The sequence below is a fragment of the Cottoperca gobio genome, unplaced genomic scaffold (genome assembly GCF_900634415.1).
Source record: "Cottoperca gobio unplaced genomic scaffold, fCotGob3.1 fCotGob3_302arrow_ctg1, whole genome shotgun sequence".
Taxonomy (NCBI): Eukaryota; Metazoa; Chordata; class Actinopteri; order Perciformes; family Bovichtidae; genus Cottoperca; species Cottoperca gobio.
Window position 1 is genome coordinate 136,060 of NW_021166912.1, and position 16,292 is coordinate 152,351.

The 16,292-nt window shown below is 43.0% G+C and overlaps 1 protein-coding gene across 5 annotated transcripts in view; it reads right to left on the reverse strand.

The window, feature by feature from the left end:
- Positions 1 to 3,289: 3,289 nt before the first annotated feature.
- slc44a1b (solute carrier family 44 member 1b) overlaps positions 3,290 to 16,292 on the reverse strand; it is a 37,311-nt gene continuing 24,308 nt past the window's right edge. For 4 of the 5 annotated variants that reach the window (XM_029427227.1, XM_029427228.1, XM_029427230.1 and 1 more), the window contains 3 exons: positions 12,256 to 12,393; positions 11,913 to 12,149; positions 9,813 to 11,064 (listed from right to left, as the gene is read on the reverse strand). In XM_029427227.1, the coding sequence (XP_029283087.1) occupies positions 10,642 to 11,064; positions 11,913 to 12,149; positions 12,256 to 12,393 (798 nt within the window). In that variant the 3' untranslated portion in view covers positions 9,813 to 10,641. Of the gene's footprint in view, positions 7,401 to 9,812; positions 11,065 to 11,912; positions 12,150 to 12,255; positions 12,394 to 16,292 lie in introns of those variants that run through there. The other variant, XM_029427231.1, reaches the window with a different exon arrangement.

Genomic DNA, 16,292 nt, shown 5'->3' on the forward strand with positions numbered 1-16,292 from the left:
TTCTTTCGGAGGAGATTCTTCACATTTTGTTGATCTGTAGGAAGAAGATTCGGTGATAGTTGATTTGGTTCTGGTTTATCTTTTTGAGGCGTGTCCTCGTCAGCGGGGGCAGGACGCCGGAGAGACGAGGCAGCGCTGGGATTTCCTGTTGAGCTGTTTCCATGCATCCTTCTAAAAGAAGGAAAGCAAACAGAGGACGGAAGGAAAGAAACTTTAATGAAGTTTGTGAGGATAATTTTTATTTAGAATAATAAAAAGAGTCTTTGTTTGTCCATGAAGCGATTTTCTCTATCTGCCTTTACATCTCTGTTTTAAGTATTCAAACAGACCCGAAAGAGTAAAGAGTTTGAAGGAAATCGTTTCCACCGTAATGAGACATAATGACAGGAAGTGGGAACCCCTCCCCCCCACCAAACATACACAGATGTTTGTACTTTTATAAACATTTACTCTCAACTGAACCTGATTATAACCCAAACCTGAAAAACAAGTTTAGTGACATAAAGTCAAAGTAATCTTAATCTGTGGGTTGCACTTATATCTATAATTTATATATTATATAAATTATATATATATATATATATATATATTATATAAATTATATATAATTATATAATTATTAATTATATATATATATATATATATATATATAATATATAGATATATATATTATATATATATAATATATTATATATAGATATATATATATATATATATATATAATATATATATATATATATCATATATTCATCCGCGACCGATCCCGATAGCGGTAGAAGATGGATGGATATATTATTATAACTTATATATAATTTATATTTATATAAATTATATATAATTTATATATTATATAATTATATATATATATATATATATAATATTTTAATATAATATATAAATTATATATATATATATTATAATATATAATATATAATTATATATATTATATATATATATATATAATATTATCTCCTTTCTCCCTTCTCTCTATCCTTTCTCTCTTCTCTCCCTTCTCTCCCTTCTCTCTCTCCTTTCTCTCTTCTCTCACTTCTCTCTCTCCTCCTTCTCTCTCTTCTCTCCTCTTCTCCTTTCTCTCTTCTCTCCTTCTCTCTACTTCTCTTCTCTCCCTTCTCTCTCCTTTCTCTCTACTCTCCTTCTCTCTCTATCTCTCTCTCCTCTTCTCTCCTCTCTCCTCTCTCTCTTCTCTCTCCCTCCTTTCTCCCTTCTCTCTCTCCTTTCTCTCTTCTCTCCCTTCTCTCCCTTCTCTCTCTCTCCTTTCTCTCTTCTCTCTCTCTCTTCTCTCTCTTCTCTCTCTCTCTTCTCTCCCTTCTCTCTCTCTCTCTCTCTCTCTCTCTCTCTCTCTCTCTCTCTCTCCTTGCTCTATTCTCTCTCTCTCCTTTCTCTTCTCTCTCTCCTTTCTCTCTTCTCTCCCTTCTCTCTCCTTTCTCTCTTCTCTCCTTCTCTCTCCTCTCTCTATCTCTCTACTCTTTCTCTCCTCTCTCCCTTCTCTCTCTCTCTCTCTCTCTCTCTCTCTCTCTCTCTCTCTCCCTTCTCTCTCTCTCCTTTCTCTCTTCTCTCCCTTCTCTCTTCTCTCCCTTCTCTCTCTCTCTCTCTCTCTCTCTCTCTCTCTCTCCTTTCTCTCTTCTCTCTCTCTCTCTCCTTTCTCTCTTCTCTCCTCTCTCTCTTCTCTCCCTTCTCTCTCCCCTGTCTCTCTTCTCTCGCTTCTCTCTCTCTCTCTCTCCCCTCTCTCTCTCTCTCTCTCTCTTCTCTCCCTTCTCTCTCTCGCTCTCTCCCTTCTCTCCCTTTCTCTCTTTTCTCCCTTTCATCTATTCGCTCTGCCATGTTCGTCATACCCCCACCTCTATCGGTGTGTCCAGTCTACCTTCTGTGATGAAATATACACCCACACACCAACATACACACACACTCAGCGTGTCCTCACTTGTTCAGAAACACACCTGAAGAGGGGCGTGGTCTCGCTGCGTCTGGATCCTGTGGGATTAAGATATAAAGTAAACTCAGACTGTCACTCTGTTGTTGTATACTCCTCACGTGTTGTTGTTGTTGTTGCTCTTGTTGTTGTTGCTCTTCTTCTTCTTCTTCTTCTTCTTCTTCTTCTTCTTGTGTCTCGAGTGTAATCCTGATTTCTTCTTCTCTCTTCCTGCTCCTCCAGCCAGTTACTCTCCTTTATGCTCAACAAGTCTTCAAGGCACCGCGATAACACACGTAACTTCTGTTTACATTTCAAAACAAGATCCTGTTCTCCATCCTAGCTTTTCAAAATAAAACGTCCTGAGATGAGATTTATTTATTTTATTCATGTTTTCTCAAGAAGAGAAAAAAACAAACCATAATGTTACAGGACTGTCAAATCAATTAAATAATAAGAGCCATACTGGTGAAATTAAATGATAATATACACGGATTTGATTCATGAGTTCCCAATTCATCTGTCCAGGTATTACTAATTTAACCTTTTAAAAGCTGCTCTGAGCATTCAAGACGTCCTTTGTTATTATAAAAATATTATATATTATTATTATTTTCCACTTTCACTGAGTTTAATATTTTAACTTCAGTTCTGATCACAACTACAAACATTCATTTATTTTAACCCTTTAAATGTTTGTTCACATGCAGCTGTTTATTATGTAGAAACACAAATATAAATATTTTCTGTTTACTAAATGATTTTAGAATGATATATAATATAATAATATATTATATATTATAATATAATATAGTGTGAGCATGGAAACAGCAGGTTTTTGTTCCAAACATGAGAAAATGTCTCAATCTGCTGAAAATAGTAATAAAAAAAATTCTAAACCAGAGCTCCAGATGTGAAGCTGAGATCAGAGAATTAAGTATTTCGTAATACAACACAATATTTTGTTCAGGGCTGAAAACATTAATCAATAAATTGATTTTTATTTTCGATTAGATAATCGATTAAAGTTTTTAACTTTTCTCCAGATTGTCTTTTTTCCTTTATTTAATAGCTCAATAGACTAAAAAACAAGACATTTGAAGACGGTGATGGATCATTTATTATTTTAGAGGCAAGATGATTAAATGATTGATTTTTAAAATAATTGTCAGATTAATTAAAAATTAAAAATTGTTTTTATTTGCAGCCCAAGTTCCTCGTATCAACAATTTGTTTAAAAAAGTCCCATGAATGAAAAAGTCTTGTATAAAATATTGTTTGGATTATTTATTGCATTGTGAGAAATATTAAATCTGTTATTCTTTGTTGGCAGTGACTCAATAAAGACAAGACATCAAGAACAGATTCAAATTTTCCATTTTATTATTTTTCTTACAAAACAAATATACATAAGATAAATATAAAAAAGTCACCCCAGAACAAAATAAAAGTTCTTCATTGTTACTGCAGAGAAACCTAAACTAGTGTTACACCCGACTGTAAACCGTGTCGGAGCTTTTAGTGAATCTAAACGCAGACGATGCGCCGCTGTGAATACAACATGGACATGCAACTTGTTCTGGATCAGCTTCTCTACAACAAGCCAGGAAACAGTCTTCAGATTCACGTGGGTTATTTAAAACCACAAAACTAAAGTTAGAAAACTTCACCACAGCTAGGGATGCTCCCGTCGGTGTTAGCCCGTGTGTTCGTGCTGTTGTTGATACAAACGTCGTGAAAGATGGGTGAAGGCCGTCAGCTCAAAACAACCAACGGAGACGAACATGTTAAATGCAGTTTGAATGATAACAGTCCGACGGTGGAGACATCAACGCGGAAGTCAAGAAAACGTTCCCGCATATGAGAAAAGATGTGGGCATTGTACGTTTGTGCAAACCACAGATACTTTGAAGTGACGTAATATATCAAGCGGCCATTAATGATAACGAGTTAAAGTCCCCATAGGGTCAAACAAACAGGGTCTCCCTGCTGTTTGTGTCCCATGTGAAACAAGTCACGTTTGTTTAGCGACCCTACGTCATGTGACGTTACGGCCAAAGCTTTTTCTAACACTGACTAATAGTTTTTGTTGCCTAAACCTTCGTTTCACAGCGTTGAAGCGCAGGGCTTGGATTCGAGGCGGATAAGAAACGTCTGTCACATTCTCGTGAACACGATATCTCAGGAACACCTGGACGGAAATTCTTCAGATTTATCACAAACGTTGACGTTGCAGAAACAGGCTGAATCCAAACATCCAGCTGCACCGACTCTTTATTTACTGCACAGTAATACTCATGATGCCATGGAAACAGAAGCATCTGTTTGGAGATAATCAGAGTGTGTATGTGTATGTATGTATGTATCATGATGCATGTTAACGAACATTTCCTTTCTCAGAACATTTAGTGCATGCATGATTCTACCTGGACTCTTCCTGTAGCATTTCCCAGCAATACGTCAAAGTGTGAGCAGGTAATTATACGTTCTTATCGTCTCTGACAAAAAAACTCAAAAATGTTCTTCAAAAAACAGATACGCTCTAATTTGAACATTCCTACACGTTACCATCGCAACAGCTGGGCGACCTCAGAAAGAAGCTAGCCAGGCCTACGTTTATTTGACTTTTTATTTTTGACGTTGTTTTTACATTTTGACAGTCTAGTCTTAAGAACATTTTAAATTTAAAAATGATTTAGATAACTTTCAAATAAGTTTCTCCAGATTGTCAGGTTTTCTTTCTGTTAAAAACCAATTGCCTCCTGGTTGAAGTTAACAGCTGTTCTCACCCCCGTGTCGTACAGTATATCCTCTGATATTAAACTCTTCCAGAGCAGGGGTCTTCAACGGGGGGTCTGCAACCCCTAGGGGGTCCTCAGTTACTACAGTGGGGCCGCCAAATTATTGTTCGATAATGTTTTGAACGTTTTTTTAAAAAGCTCACTGTTACCCATGAACCCTCTTGCATGACATGAGCTAGCTAACCTCCGCTGAATCACTGAGCGGCAGCTAAACGTAACAGCTAACCAGTTAGCTTAGGCTACGTGTTGGTTGATCAAAATGAAATGCAGGAGCATCTATAAAGTGATCTAAGTTCAGAGACACAGTTCAGAAGAAGTTTCTGGAACGCCTTCGCTGCTTAAAGTCTCTTACACATCTCCACTGCAGCTGAGGGTCATTGGTATTGTAGTATTTAGCGACAGAAATAAAACGACTGATTATTCAGAACCAAAGTGTCACCACACAGAGTCAGTTAGTTTTAATACTTCAGGTAATCTGCGTGGAAACAAGAGATTTATTCAAAGTCTGGACGTCTGGATTCAACCTGCAGCGCAACAAGGTAACAAGGCAACAAGTTGGACAACAAGTTGGACAACAAGTTGGACAACAAAGCAACACGAGTCGCCCTCAACACGTGTCAACATTTAGTCACCACTAATGGATTTCTGTATGTTTCTGGAAACGTGAGACAAACTCAAAAGGTCCACAGCTGAGACGTCATGTTTCCATTCACTTTTTTAATCCACATTTTGAAGTATCGCATTAGAAAAACTCTCTCTTGGTGTTTTCTTCATTGTGTAAAATGCACTGATGCTAAAAAACTCCTTTACAGAATAAGTTGTGACGAACATTTAAGTCACATGATCAGCTGTTTCTGCTGATTTATAATTATATACAGCACGAAACGTGAAGAATTAAAATATTTTTCTCTCGTAGATGTTAAATGTTTCCTCTGTTTACTGGAGGATTACAGCGGAAAGGTTAGCCTAAACCGCCTAATGCTGACAAACTACGCTGACGGACACAAACAGCTGATGAGACATGAGTGTTGACTTTTTGTTGCCCAATCAGTTGCCTTGTGTTGGACAATAAGTAAATAATACCTCAAAACAAACAGAAGCAGGAAGACTTATTGTTGTTGATGTTGTCGTCGTCCCATGATGCAGTTTGTTTTATTGCTGACTGTCTGAACTCAGCCGTCACCTCCCACACACTTCTTCTTCTCTGGATTTTGATGAGGGTGAAGAGGTGACAGGAAGTTGAATCCAGGCGACGGTTTATGGAGACAGATCAGCTGGCTTTATGTCACGATGGGCTCAGCGGTCGGAGATAAACTATGGCATCTGTCTGTTTAAAGGTAACTTCAATATTTTTCAACCTGGAGCCTATTTCCTCATCTTTCTGTGTCTAAGTGTCTGATGGAGTTTTTTATTGGTCCAGTATTGAGAGAGAGAGCGCTGCATTGTGGATATGACGTCGGAGTTCAGAAGAGATTTCTCGTTGAGCAAGACTTTAGACTCAACAACACACAGAGAGGATCAAGGTAAAGAAACAGGTTTTTATTTCAGTTTCTCCATAATGTAGTCCAAACTTCTAACAACAGTCTGAGCCGTCAGTATGTTCACGATTACACTGCAGTGCTCTCTCTCAATACTGGACCAATAAAGAGTGTCGTCAGGGTGATCCTCACTCGCTCCAAAAAAAGACCAAAGCTGCGTTGAATTTTATTTAAGTCTGTACTATATGTCTTTTTTTTTACTTTCAAAGTCTCTGAAGCAGAATATTTGTTTAGATAAAAACATGTTGTGAATTTTGGAAATGAATACATCCATCTTTTCTGAAAAATGCAAACCAAAGACAGATTTCTGCCTATTGCACACAAAAAGTAGACAATAAAGTATTTCAGCTGAATCGTCAGCATACAGAAAGAGCTGCAGATTTAATATAATTGACATATTACAGTAGTGGTGCTAAGATTGATCCCTATGGAACACCACATGTGACTTCTCCTGGATCAACAAACTGAATATGATAATATTTGTTGGATAAAAACAAAACGACTTTCGGACTAATTGGAGATGTTTGGCTCACACGAGTCTAAAACTGAAATCTAGTTCTAACCAATATTATAATACTAATAATATTAGTGAAAAATCGGGTCCAGATTGAAAAGAAATGAAGTTACCTTAAATGCTGTGGTTTCAACCCGTGGCCCGATAGACTGCTGGATGCTGGTCTGCAGTCAGTTTGAGTCTAACAGATATTATCACTTATTTTTCTGATGTGTCAGCTGACCCAGATTTTTATCAGCCAATCAGACGAGGAGTTCCTGCCCATAGACTCCGCCCCTATGATGACATCACAGTCCAGAACAAAAACATTGATAAAAAAGAAAACGCTGTAAAACTGTTAGGAACTGAAGTGTGATCGATGAGTTTGTGACACATTATAAAAAAGGACATCACTACGAAAAAATGCATCAGCCGGTTGAAAATCTGCAGCGCTTCAATATAAAGTGCTTCATTACATTGTTACGTTTTTACAGTTTCTTATTAAAATATTGTTTTCCCTGGAGTGAAACCATAGTAAACATGTTACACGTTGGCAAAAATAAACATTTGGAATGTCTCTTTTTTTTTTAAGAAGTCCCATTGGCTGATTTTGGTCAAGCTGAACTCGTCCCCGGAGCCTGAAACAGGAAACGAGGACAAAGGTTAAAAGTTTCATCACGGTCACAAAAACAAAATGGAGGGCAGAGTGAATCATCATGGGTAGTCAGGTGGTAAACAGTCAGAGCATGATTTCAGAAACACATGTCAGGTCACATGTCCATTCCCACACTAACTAACTATTATGTTTTACATTATCATATTTTCTGAGTTTCTTTGTAGTTGTTTTGTCTCTTTGTAGTCATTTTGTATCTTTGTGATCGTTTTGTCTCTTTGTAGTCATTTTGTATCTTTCTGATCGTTTTGTCTCTTTGTGGTCGTTATGTGTTTCTTTGTAAGCGTTTTGTGTCTTTGTAGTCGTTTTGTCTTTTTGTAGTCGTTTTGTCTCTTTGTAGTAGTTTTGTCTCTTTGTAGTCGTTTTGTCTCTTTGTGGTCGTTATGTGTCTCTTTGAGGTCGTTATGTGTCTCTTTGAGGTCGTTATGTGTCTCTTTGTAGTCATTTTGTCTCTTTGTAGTAGTTTTGTTTGTATGTAGTCATTTTGTCTCTTTGTAGTCATTTTGTGTCTCTTTGTAGTTGTTTTGTCTCTTTGTAGTCGTTTTGTGTCTCTTTGTATTCGTTTGTCTCTTTGTAGTTGTTTTGACTTTGTAGTAGTTTTGTCTCTTTGTAGTCGTTTTGTGTCTCTTTGTAGTAGTTTTGTGTCTCTTTATAGTCCTTTTGTCTCTTTGTAGTCCTTTTGTCTCTTTGTAGTCATTTTGTATCTTTGTGATCATTTTGTCTCTTTGTGGTCGTTATGTATCTTTGCTGTAGTTTTGTCTCTTTGTAGTAGTTTTGTCTCTTTGTAGTCATTTTGTGTCATTTTGTGTCTCTTTGTATTCGTTTTGTCTCTTTGTAATCGTTTTGTGACTCTTTATAGTCCTTTTGTCTCTTTGTAGTCATTTTGTATCTTTGTGATCGTTTTGTCTCTTTGTGGTCGTTATGTCTCTTTGTAGTAGTTTTGTCTCTTTGTAGTAGTTTTGTCTCTGTAGTCATTTTGTATCTTTGTAATCGTTTTGTCTCTTTGTAGTCGTTTTGTCTCTTTGTAGTCGTTTTGTCTCTTTGTAGTCATTTTGTCTCTTTGTAGTCGTTTTGACTCTTTGTAGTAGTTTTGTCTCTTTGTAGTCATTTTGTGTCTCTTTGTAGTAGTTTTGTCTCTTTGTAGTAGTTTTGTCTCTTATAGTCCTTTTGTCTCTTTGTAGTCCTTTTGTGTCTCTTTGTAGTTGTTTTGTCGCTGTAGTCATTTTGTATCTTTGTAATCGTTTTGTCTCTTTGTAGTTGTTTTGGTCTCTTTGTAGTCATTTTGTGTGTCTTTGTAGTCATTTTGTGTCTCTTTGTATTCGTTTTGTCTCTTTGTAGTCGTTTTGTCTCTTTGTAGTCGTTTTGACTTTGTAGTAGTTTTGTCTCTTTGTAGTCGTTTTGTGTCTCTTTGTAGTAGTTTTGTGTCTCTTTATAGTCCTTTTGTCTCTTTGTAGTCCTTTTGTCTCTTTGTAGTCATTTTGTATCTTTGTGATCGTTTGTCTCTTTGTGGTCGTTATGTATCTTTGTTGTCGTTTTGTCTCTTTGTATTCGTTTTGTCTCTTCGTAGTCATTTTGTCATTTTGTTTCTCTTTGTATTTGTTTTGTCTCTTTGTAGTAGTTTTGTTGTATGTAGTCATTTTGTCTCTTTGTAGTCATTTTGTGTCTCTTTGTAGTTGTTTTGTCTCTTTGTAGTAGTTTTGTCTCTTTATAGTCCTTTTGTCTCTTTGTAGTCCTTTTGTGTCTCTTTGTAGTTGTTTGTCTCTTTGTAGTCATTTTGTGTGTCTTTGTAGTCATTTTGTGTCTCTTTGTATTCGTTTTGTCTCTTTGTAGTCGTTTTGTCTCTTTGTAGTCGTTTTGACTTTGTAGTAGTTTTGTCTCTTTGTAGTCGTTTTGTGTCTCTTTGTCGTAGTTTTGTGTCTCTTTATAGTCCTTTTGTCTCTTTGTAGTCCTTTTGTCTCTTTGTAGTCATTTTGTATCTTTGTGATCGTTTTGTCTCTTTGTGGTCGTTATGTATCTTTGTTGTCGTTTTGTCTCTTTGTATTCGTTTTGTCTCTTCGTAGTCATTTTGTCAGTTTGTTTCTCTTTGTATTTGTTTTGTCTCTTTGTAGTAGTTTTGTCACTGTAGTCATTTTGTATCTTTGTAATCGTTTTGTCTCTTTGTAGTAGTTTTGTCTCTTTATAGTCCTTTTGTCTCTTTGTAGTCCTTTTGTCTCTTTGTAGTCATTTTGTATCTCTGTGATCGTTTTGTCTCTTTGTGGTCGTTATGTCTCTTTGTAGTCGTTTTGTCTCTCTGTAGTAGTTTTGTCTCTTTGTAGTAGTTTTGTCTCTTTGTCTCTTTGTAGTAGTTTTGTCTCTGTAGTCATTTTGTCTCTTTGTAGTCGTTTTGTCTCTTTGTAGTCGTTTTGTCTCTTTGTAGTCGTTTAGTCGTTTTGTCTCTTTGTAGTTGTTTTGACTCTTTGTAGGAGTTGTGTCTCTTTGTAGTAGTTTTGTCTCTTTGTTGAAATTCGTTAACACAGATGAGTGATTACAAAGTTTGCGGTCAAAGGATAAATCTGATTTAAATAAGCAGAATAAACTCCTAGATGTTGCTATAATGTAATCTTTATTTATATTAAGTTTCTTTCTCAGGTTCATACAGGAGCCTGTTTCTACATCTTCTGCTGGGAAATAATATAAAATGTTTTGGAGGCCATTTCATCTAAAGTTACTGAAATAGAAATGTAATCTGTAAAATACAAGATTACATTACAAGACTAAATATTGAACATTTCTGAAAACCCTTCTTCTGTGGGGTATTTAAAACGCAGGAGCACCAGATGAGTCAGTTAAATCTTTCAGGGCTCCGCTCACAAAGTTCGTGTCAACACCGAAGCCTCCTCCTTCCCTGATCATCTGAGAGTCCTTAAAGTTACACTTCCTCTTTAAAATGATCATCTGTTATCATATTCCTTTGAAAGCACTGCGGTGAGAAATAAGGCCGAACAGAAAAACAGCTGCAAAATAACTTTAAAAACGTTTTAAATATAAATTTACAAAAGTAAAAAAAAATATTACAAATAAACAGGAAGTCAATGAAGATTCTGGTCCGAGTGATGAAGATGAAGATGATGATGAAGGGAATGAGTTGGCCTAGCATGCGTCAGGTAGCACGTGTTAGCATGCGTGTCCGTTAGTTCAGTTAGCATGCATCAGTTAGCACACGTGTGTTAGCTTTCAGGGGAGACAGCGGCTGACTTGGTGCTGGGCGTGGAGGGGGCGGGGCTTGGCGGTGCATGCAGCAGGCTGACGAACAGGAAGAGGGTGGAGGTGGGCAGGTAGACGCAGAGGAAGAGGACGACGTCCTCGCTGAGGCAGAGGACGAAGCCTCTCTGCTCCGTCAGCAGCCAGTCCACCAGCACACCCACAAGCAGGTAGTACACCTGGAACTCCTGGAGCTCCTCCCATTCAACCCCGCCCCCATCCTGCCCCACCCCCTCCTCCTCTGACGATGAGCTTGTCCGCCTGGCCACGCCCACTTCGCTGTCACTCACCATGGGCTTCATCTCCGCCCCCTCCGACACCGCCTCCTTCACACGGCTTCGCCCACTTTTCGCCGCCCGCTCCAACCGCCGGCTGCTCTCCACGAACTCCTGCAGGGGCCACATGGGGAGGGGCGGGGTCACATGGGGAGGGGTCACATGGGGAGGGAAAAAACAGGGAAGCCAAATGATTATTAAGAAAAAATGAGGTCGCTGTTGTAAACATTGGGGTTTCGTTTAAAAACAATGTCAGTAACGTTAAAGTGATAAAAAGTTCTCAGTTTGATACCATCGTGTTATATTGCGTCACCTCTGCTCCCAATACAATGATTTTGTCACAATTACATTTGAAAGTGTTTATTTAAAAACATGTATTAAACAGCTGACCGATGCTTTGACACGGACTGGAGCTGCTGTGGGCCAATCACGTCGAATTAAATCTAAGAACGCTTGCTGTGATTGGCTACGAGAAAAACTGTACAAATAGTTTATATAGCAGTTTTGGACACAAACTTTATTAAACACTTATTATAGGAGCTGACGTTCCACTACTAAAGTTATAACATATGCACTAACACTAAATGATTGAACAATTAAAATATCTTGTGACCAGAAACTGATTCAGCGCTTAAATAACAATTATTCTAATTCATCGTTTGAACTATAAAATGTCTGAGAATTGAAATGAGTGAATTATTAGAATTTATGCTTTATAAAAATGACTTCAATGATAAAGTTATTTGAGGATTGTAAAGTGAATATTTTGACTAATGTTTATCTATGAAGTAAACATTTGGTTTTGGATCGTTTAAAAAGGATCAGACGTGATGTGATTATTCTTCGTGAGCAGATTTAGATATTTATTTATGTATTTATTGATGTTAAGCTGAGGTCTGAAAAACATTTGTCATGTGATGCACAAACATCTTCTCGGACGTTAAAAGTTCATATTTTCTCACCATCAGAGCTTTGTCCATGAAGAACTCCTTCCCCGGGGTGCCGTCGTTGTACTTGGTGTCGATGGCGAAGCAGAGGAAGAGGACGTCCACCACGATCTCAAAGATGGACAGGAAGCAGTGAGCGACCAAGAAGGAGAAGAGACACACGATGACGAGCGGCAGCAGCCACTCCGCGTAGTCCCGCTGGTAGTTCAGCAGGAGCACGCCGGCGAACGCTGTCGACGTCACGATCAAGATCTGAGGAACAGAGTGTGTGTGTGGGGGGGGGGGGGGGGGGGGAACTTAACTTATCTATGTTTTATGTTTGAGAAGAATATTTATATAAATGTCAGATTCAGCTCACCTTCCCCAGGAAGAGCACAAAGTCTCCAATGGCGTTGATTGTGGCGACGCGCAGTGCATTCTCCACCAGGATCACGAAGGCATCACGTGCAGACGTGCAGAAACTGGTGCTGTTGATGGCCGTGGCTGCATATGCATTCTGGGTAATAAAGCACACCATAAAAACAAGAAAAAGAAGGAAGAGGAAGGAAGAGAAGAAGGAGAAGAAGAAGGAGAAGAGAAGGAGAAAGAGAAGGAGAAAAGGAGAAAGAAAAGGAGTAAAGAAGAGGGAAGACATTAGCACGAGAAAGGCGGCGAAGAAAAGCCATACGGCATCACGAGAATAAGGCCCCTCGCATGCCTCTCCTTCTTCTCCTTCTCCTTCCCGCTCCTTCTACCTTCTCCTTCTCCCCCTCTTCTCCTCCCATCGCCTCCGCAGTCTCCCGCTCCTCCTCCTTCTTCTCCTCCTTCTCCTCCTTCTTCTCCCCTTCTCCTCCTCCCTCTCCCTTCTACTCCTCCCTCGTCCTCCTCCTTCCTCTTCTCCTGCTTCTCCCTCCTTCTCCGCCCTCCTCCCTCCCCGTCCTTCTCCTCTTCTTTCTTCTTCTTGCTTCTCCTCCTGCTCCTCCTTCTCCTCATCGCGCCCCCTCCTTCCTCTTCTCTTTCTTCTTTCTCCTCCTTCTCCTCCTTCCCTCCCTCCTCTCCTTCCTCTCCCTCCCTTCCTCTCATTCTCTCCTTCTCCCTCTCCTCCTCTTCCTCTCCTCCTTCCTCCTTCGCCGCCGCCTCCTCCGGACTCGCCTCCTCCCCCTCTCCTTCTTCCCCTCCCTGCGCCTCCTCTCCTCGCCTCCGCTCATCCCCCTTCCTTTTCTCCGCCTCCTCGTCGCCTCTCTCTCCTCCTCCCTTCCTCTCCTGCTCCTTCCTCTCCTCCCCCGCCGGCGCCTTCCCCTCCTTCTCCGTCGCCCTCCCCTCTTCTCCTCCTCCCTCTTTCTCCTCCCTCAGGCGCCCCCTCCTTCCGCTCCTGCCTCCTCCCCTTCTGCTCCTTCTCCTCTCCTCTGCTCCGCCCGTCCCCCGCCTTCGCCTCCGGCCCTCCCGCCGTTTCTTCCTCTCCTCCTCCCTTGTCTCCGCGTCTCCGCCGCACTTCGCCCTCTCCTCCGCCGGCCCCTCGCCGCCTTCTCCTTCTCCTCTCCTCCTTCCTCTCCTTCTCCTCCTTCCCTCCCTCCTCCCCTTCCCTCTTCTCCTCCTCCTCCGCCTGCTTCTCCATCCCCCCCTCTGCTTCCCCTCCTCCGTCGCCTCCTGTCTCTCTCCTCCTTCTCCCTCCTCCTTCCTCCTTCTCCTACCTCCTCCTCCTTTCTCGCCTCCCCGTCTCCTTCGTCCCCCGCACTCCGTCGCCTCCTGCTGCCTCGCCGCCTTCCTCTCCTCCTCCGGCCGCCTTCTCCCCGCCGGCGCCTTCCCGTCCGCTCCGCCGCCGCCTTCTGCTCTCCTCCCTTTCCTCCCTCTCCTCCTCCCTCGTCGACTATCCGGCCTCTCCATCCAACGCCGGCTCCTTACCCCTCCTTCTCCTCCGCCCTCCTGCTCCTGCTCCCCTCACGCTCCGCCTCGGCCCTCCGTCTTCCTCCGGCCGAGTCTCCTCCCGCGAAGGAGGCCCCGCCGACTGAGCAAGCCGTCCGCGCCCCTCCTTCCGCATCCGTCGCACTCCGCTGCAGCGCCTCGCCTCCGCCCCGTACGCCTTGCCGTCGCCTCCTCCCCGCTCCTCCGCCCAGACGCCTTCCCCCTCCCCCGGCTCCCCCAAGCGTCGCCAGCCTGAGCCGTCGCACGACGACAGAATGCGACGCATGGAATGAAGCTCCGCAACGCGCAGGAGCCTCGCGCCTCCGCCTGCCTAGAAGCATGAAGATAGAAGTAAGAAAGAAGGAGAATAAGAAGGCAGAAGGACGAAAGAGAACGAGAAGGAGAAAAGACGAAGGAGAAGCAGGAGAAGAGAAAGGAAAGAAGCACCAAAGGAGGAGACTAGAACGGGAGAAGAGAGAGACGCATGGTCGCAGCGACAGGACAGAAGCACCAAGCCGTCTCCGTCTCCCGAAGGAGAAGGCTCACCCAAAGACAGACTGAACTAAGAAAGCGGAGCCGAAGAAGGAGCAAGAAGAAGTCCTCGAAGAAGCAGACGGGGAGGCCGCAGTAGGAGAGACGAAGGAGAAGGAACAGTCCAAGCAGCTGAAGACGACCGAGAACAGTAGTCCGCAGACTACCGCTGCTCAGAGGCAGAAGAGAAGGAGAAAGAGAAGAAGAAAGAGAGCACGGAGAAGGCGACAGAGAAGACGGAGAGAAGGAGAAGAAGGAAAGAAGACAGCAGAAAGCAGGAGAAGAAGAAGCGAAAGGATGAGAAGAAGAAGAGAAGGAGGAACGACGAGGCGAAAAGGAGAAAGAGCCGCCGGACCAAGACGAAGCAAGAAGGAGAAGAAGAAGCAGAAGGCCCGGAACAGAAGAGAGGCTGACCTAATAAGGAGAAGAGCAGGAGGACGAGCAGGAAGATAATAGCAGACGGAGAGAAAAGAAATGAGAAGAAAGAGAAGAAGAAAGAGTATAAGAGAAGGACGAGACTCAACCATCCGGTGCTCGTACCCGACGGCTCCTCCTCCTCGAATCCGAGCCGGATCATGCAGCAAGCCGAAGACAGACGGCGCTCCTTCTCATTCCTACGGCGCCTCACTCAATTAGTCCACGAGCACGGCATCAGAGGACGCGACGACGCCGGCGAGACGTCGCCTCCGCCGGCAGTCCTGCGCCGAGACCGCCAACCGGCTCATCTGTTAGGAGAAGAGACCAGTGAAGCCGCCAGCCGCAGGACAGCGACGCCCACGACGGCTACGCAGAAGACGAAGGAGCCTCACGTATAAGGAGAATATAAAGACGGATCAGTAGAAGAAGGATACGAAAGAAGCAGAAAGAGAAGGAGTAAGCGAAGAAGCCTCAGGCGTAGCCAGCAGTGACGATCAGAAGCCGCCCGAGGAGAGCCAGCCGCCTGCCGTGACCGACCAAAGTCTAAGTCACAACTTACAAGAAGAATAAAGAAAAGATTGAGCAAAGAAGTAGACGAGAAAGCTGCCCGAGAACGAAGGACCAGACGAGGCGAGGAAGAAAGAAGAATGAGAAGGAGAATAACGAAGAAAAGGGACTTGACCGGATAAGAAGCCAGAGAATGAAGGAGCGTCTAAAGACAAGAGAGAAGAGACAGAGAAGGAGAAGATGGAGAAGAAGCTAAGGACGAGAACAAGGGAGAAGCAAAGAGAAGAATCCCACTCTTCGCCGCCTCGTCACGCTAAGGCTCCTCCATCCCCGTCTCCGGCCTCCTCCCTTCCCCTCCTATCCGCCTCCGTCTCCTTCCGCTCCGCCTCCGCCTTCCCTCCGCCTGCTACCGTCATCCCTCTCTCCTTCTCTTCTCCTTCTCCTCCTTCCGCTCCGCCCCCTCCCCTCCCTCCGCTTACTCTCCTCCACCTCCGTTCCGTCCCCTCCTTCTCCTCCTTCCGCCGTCGCTTCCGCCTATCCCCCACTCCCAGCCTCCGCCGCCTTCGCCTCCTCCCTGATCCGCCCGCTCCGCCTGCCTCTCCTTCTCCCCCTTCTCTTCCTCCTCGCCTGCCTCTCCTCCCCCGCCTTCTCCTTACCCTCCTCGCCTCCCTTCTCCGCCTCCCGCTCCTCCGCATCGCCGCCGTCCCTACGTCGCCTCCCCCCGCCCCCTCTCCTTATCCGACGCGGTCGCCTGCCTCGCCTGCTCCTGCCTCCGCCTCCCTCTCCTCCTCCTTCTCCTTCTCCGCTCCCTTCTCTTCTTCCTCCCTCCTCCGAAGAAGCAAAGAGGACAAAAGAAAAAGGAGAAGGAGAAGAGAAGGAGAAAAAGAAAGAGGAGACAAGAAGAGAAGAAAAATAGGAAAAAAGGATAATAATACATAAGAATAAAAGAATTAATAACCAGACATAGCCTTCCCATCCGTCTCATCCTACCTCCTCAAGTCACTCTACAAGGTAGCACAACGTTATACAGGCGAACAACATAAAGCCGGTAGCACCAGC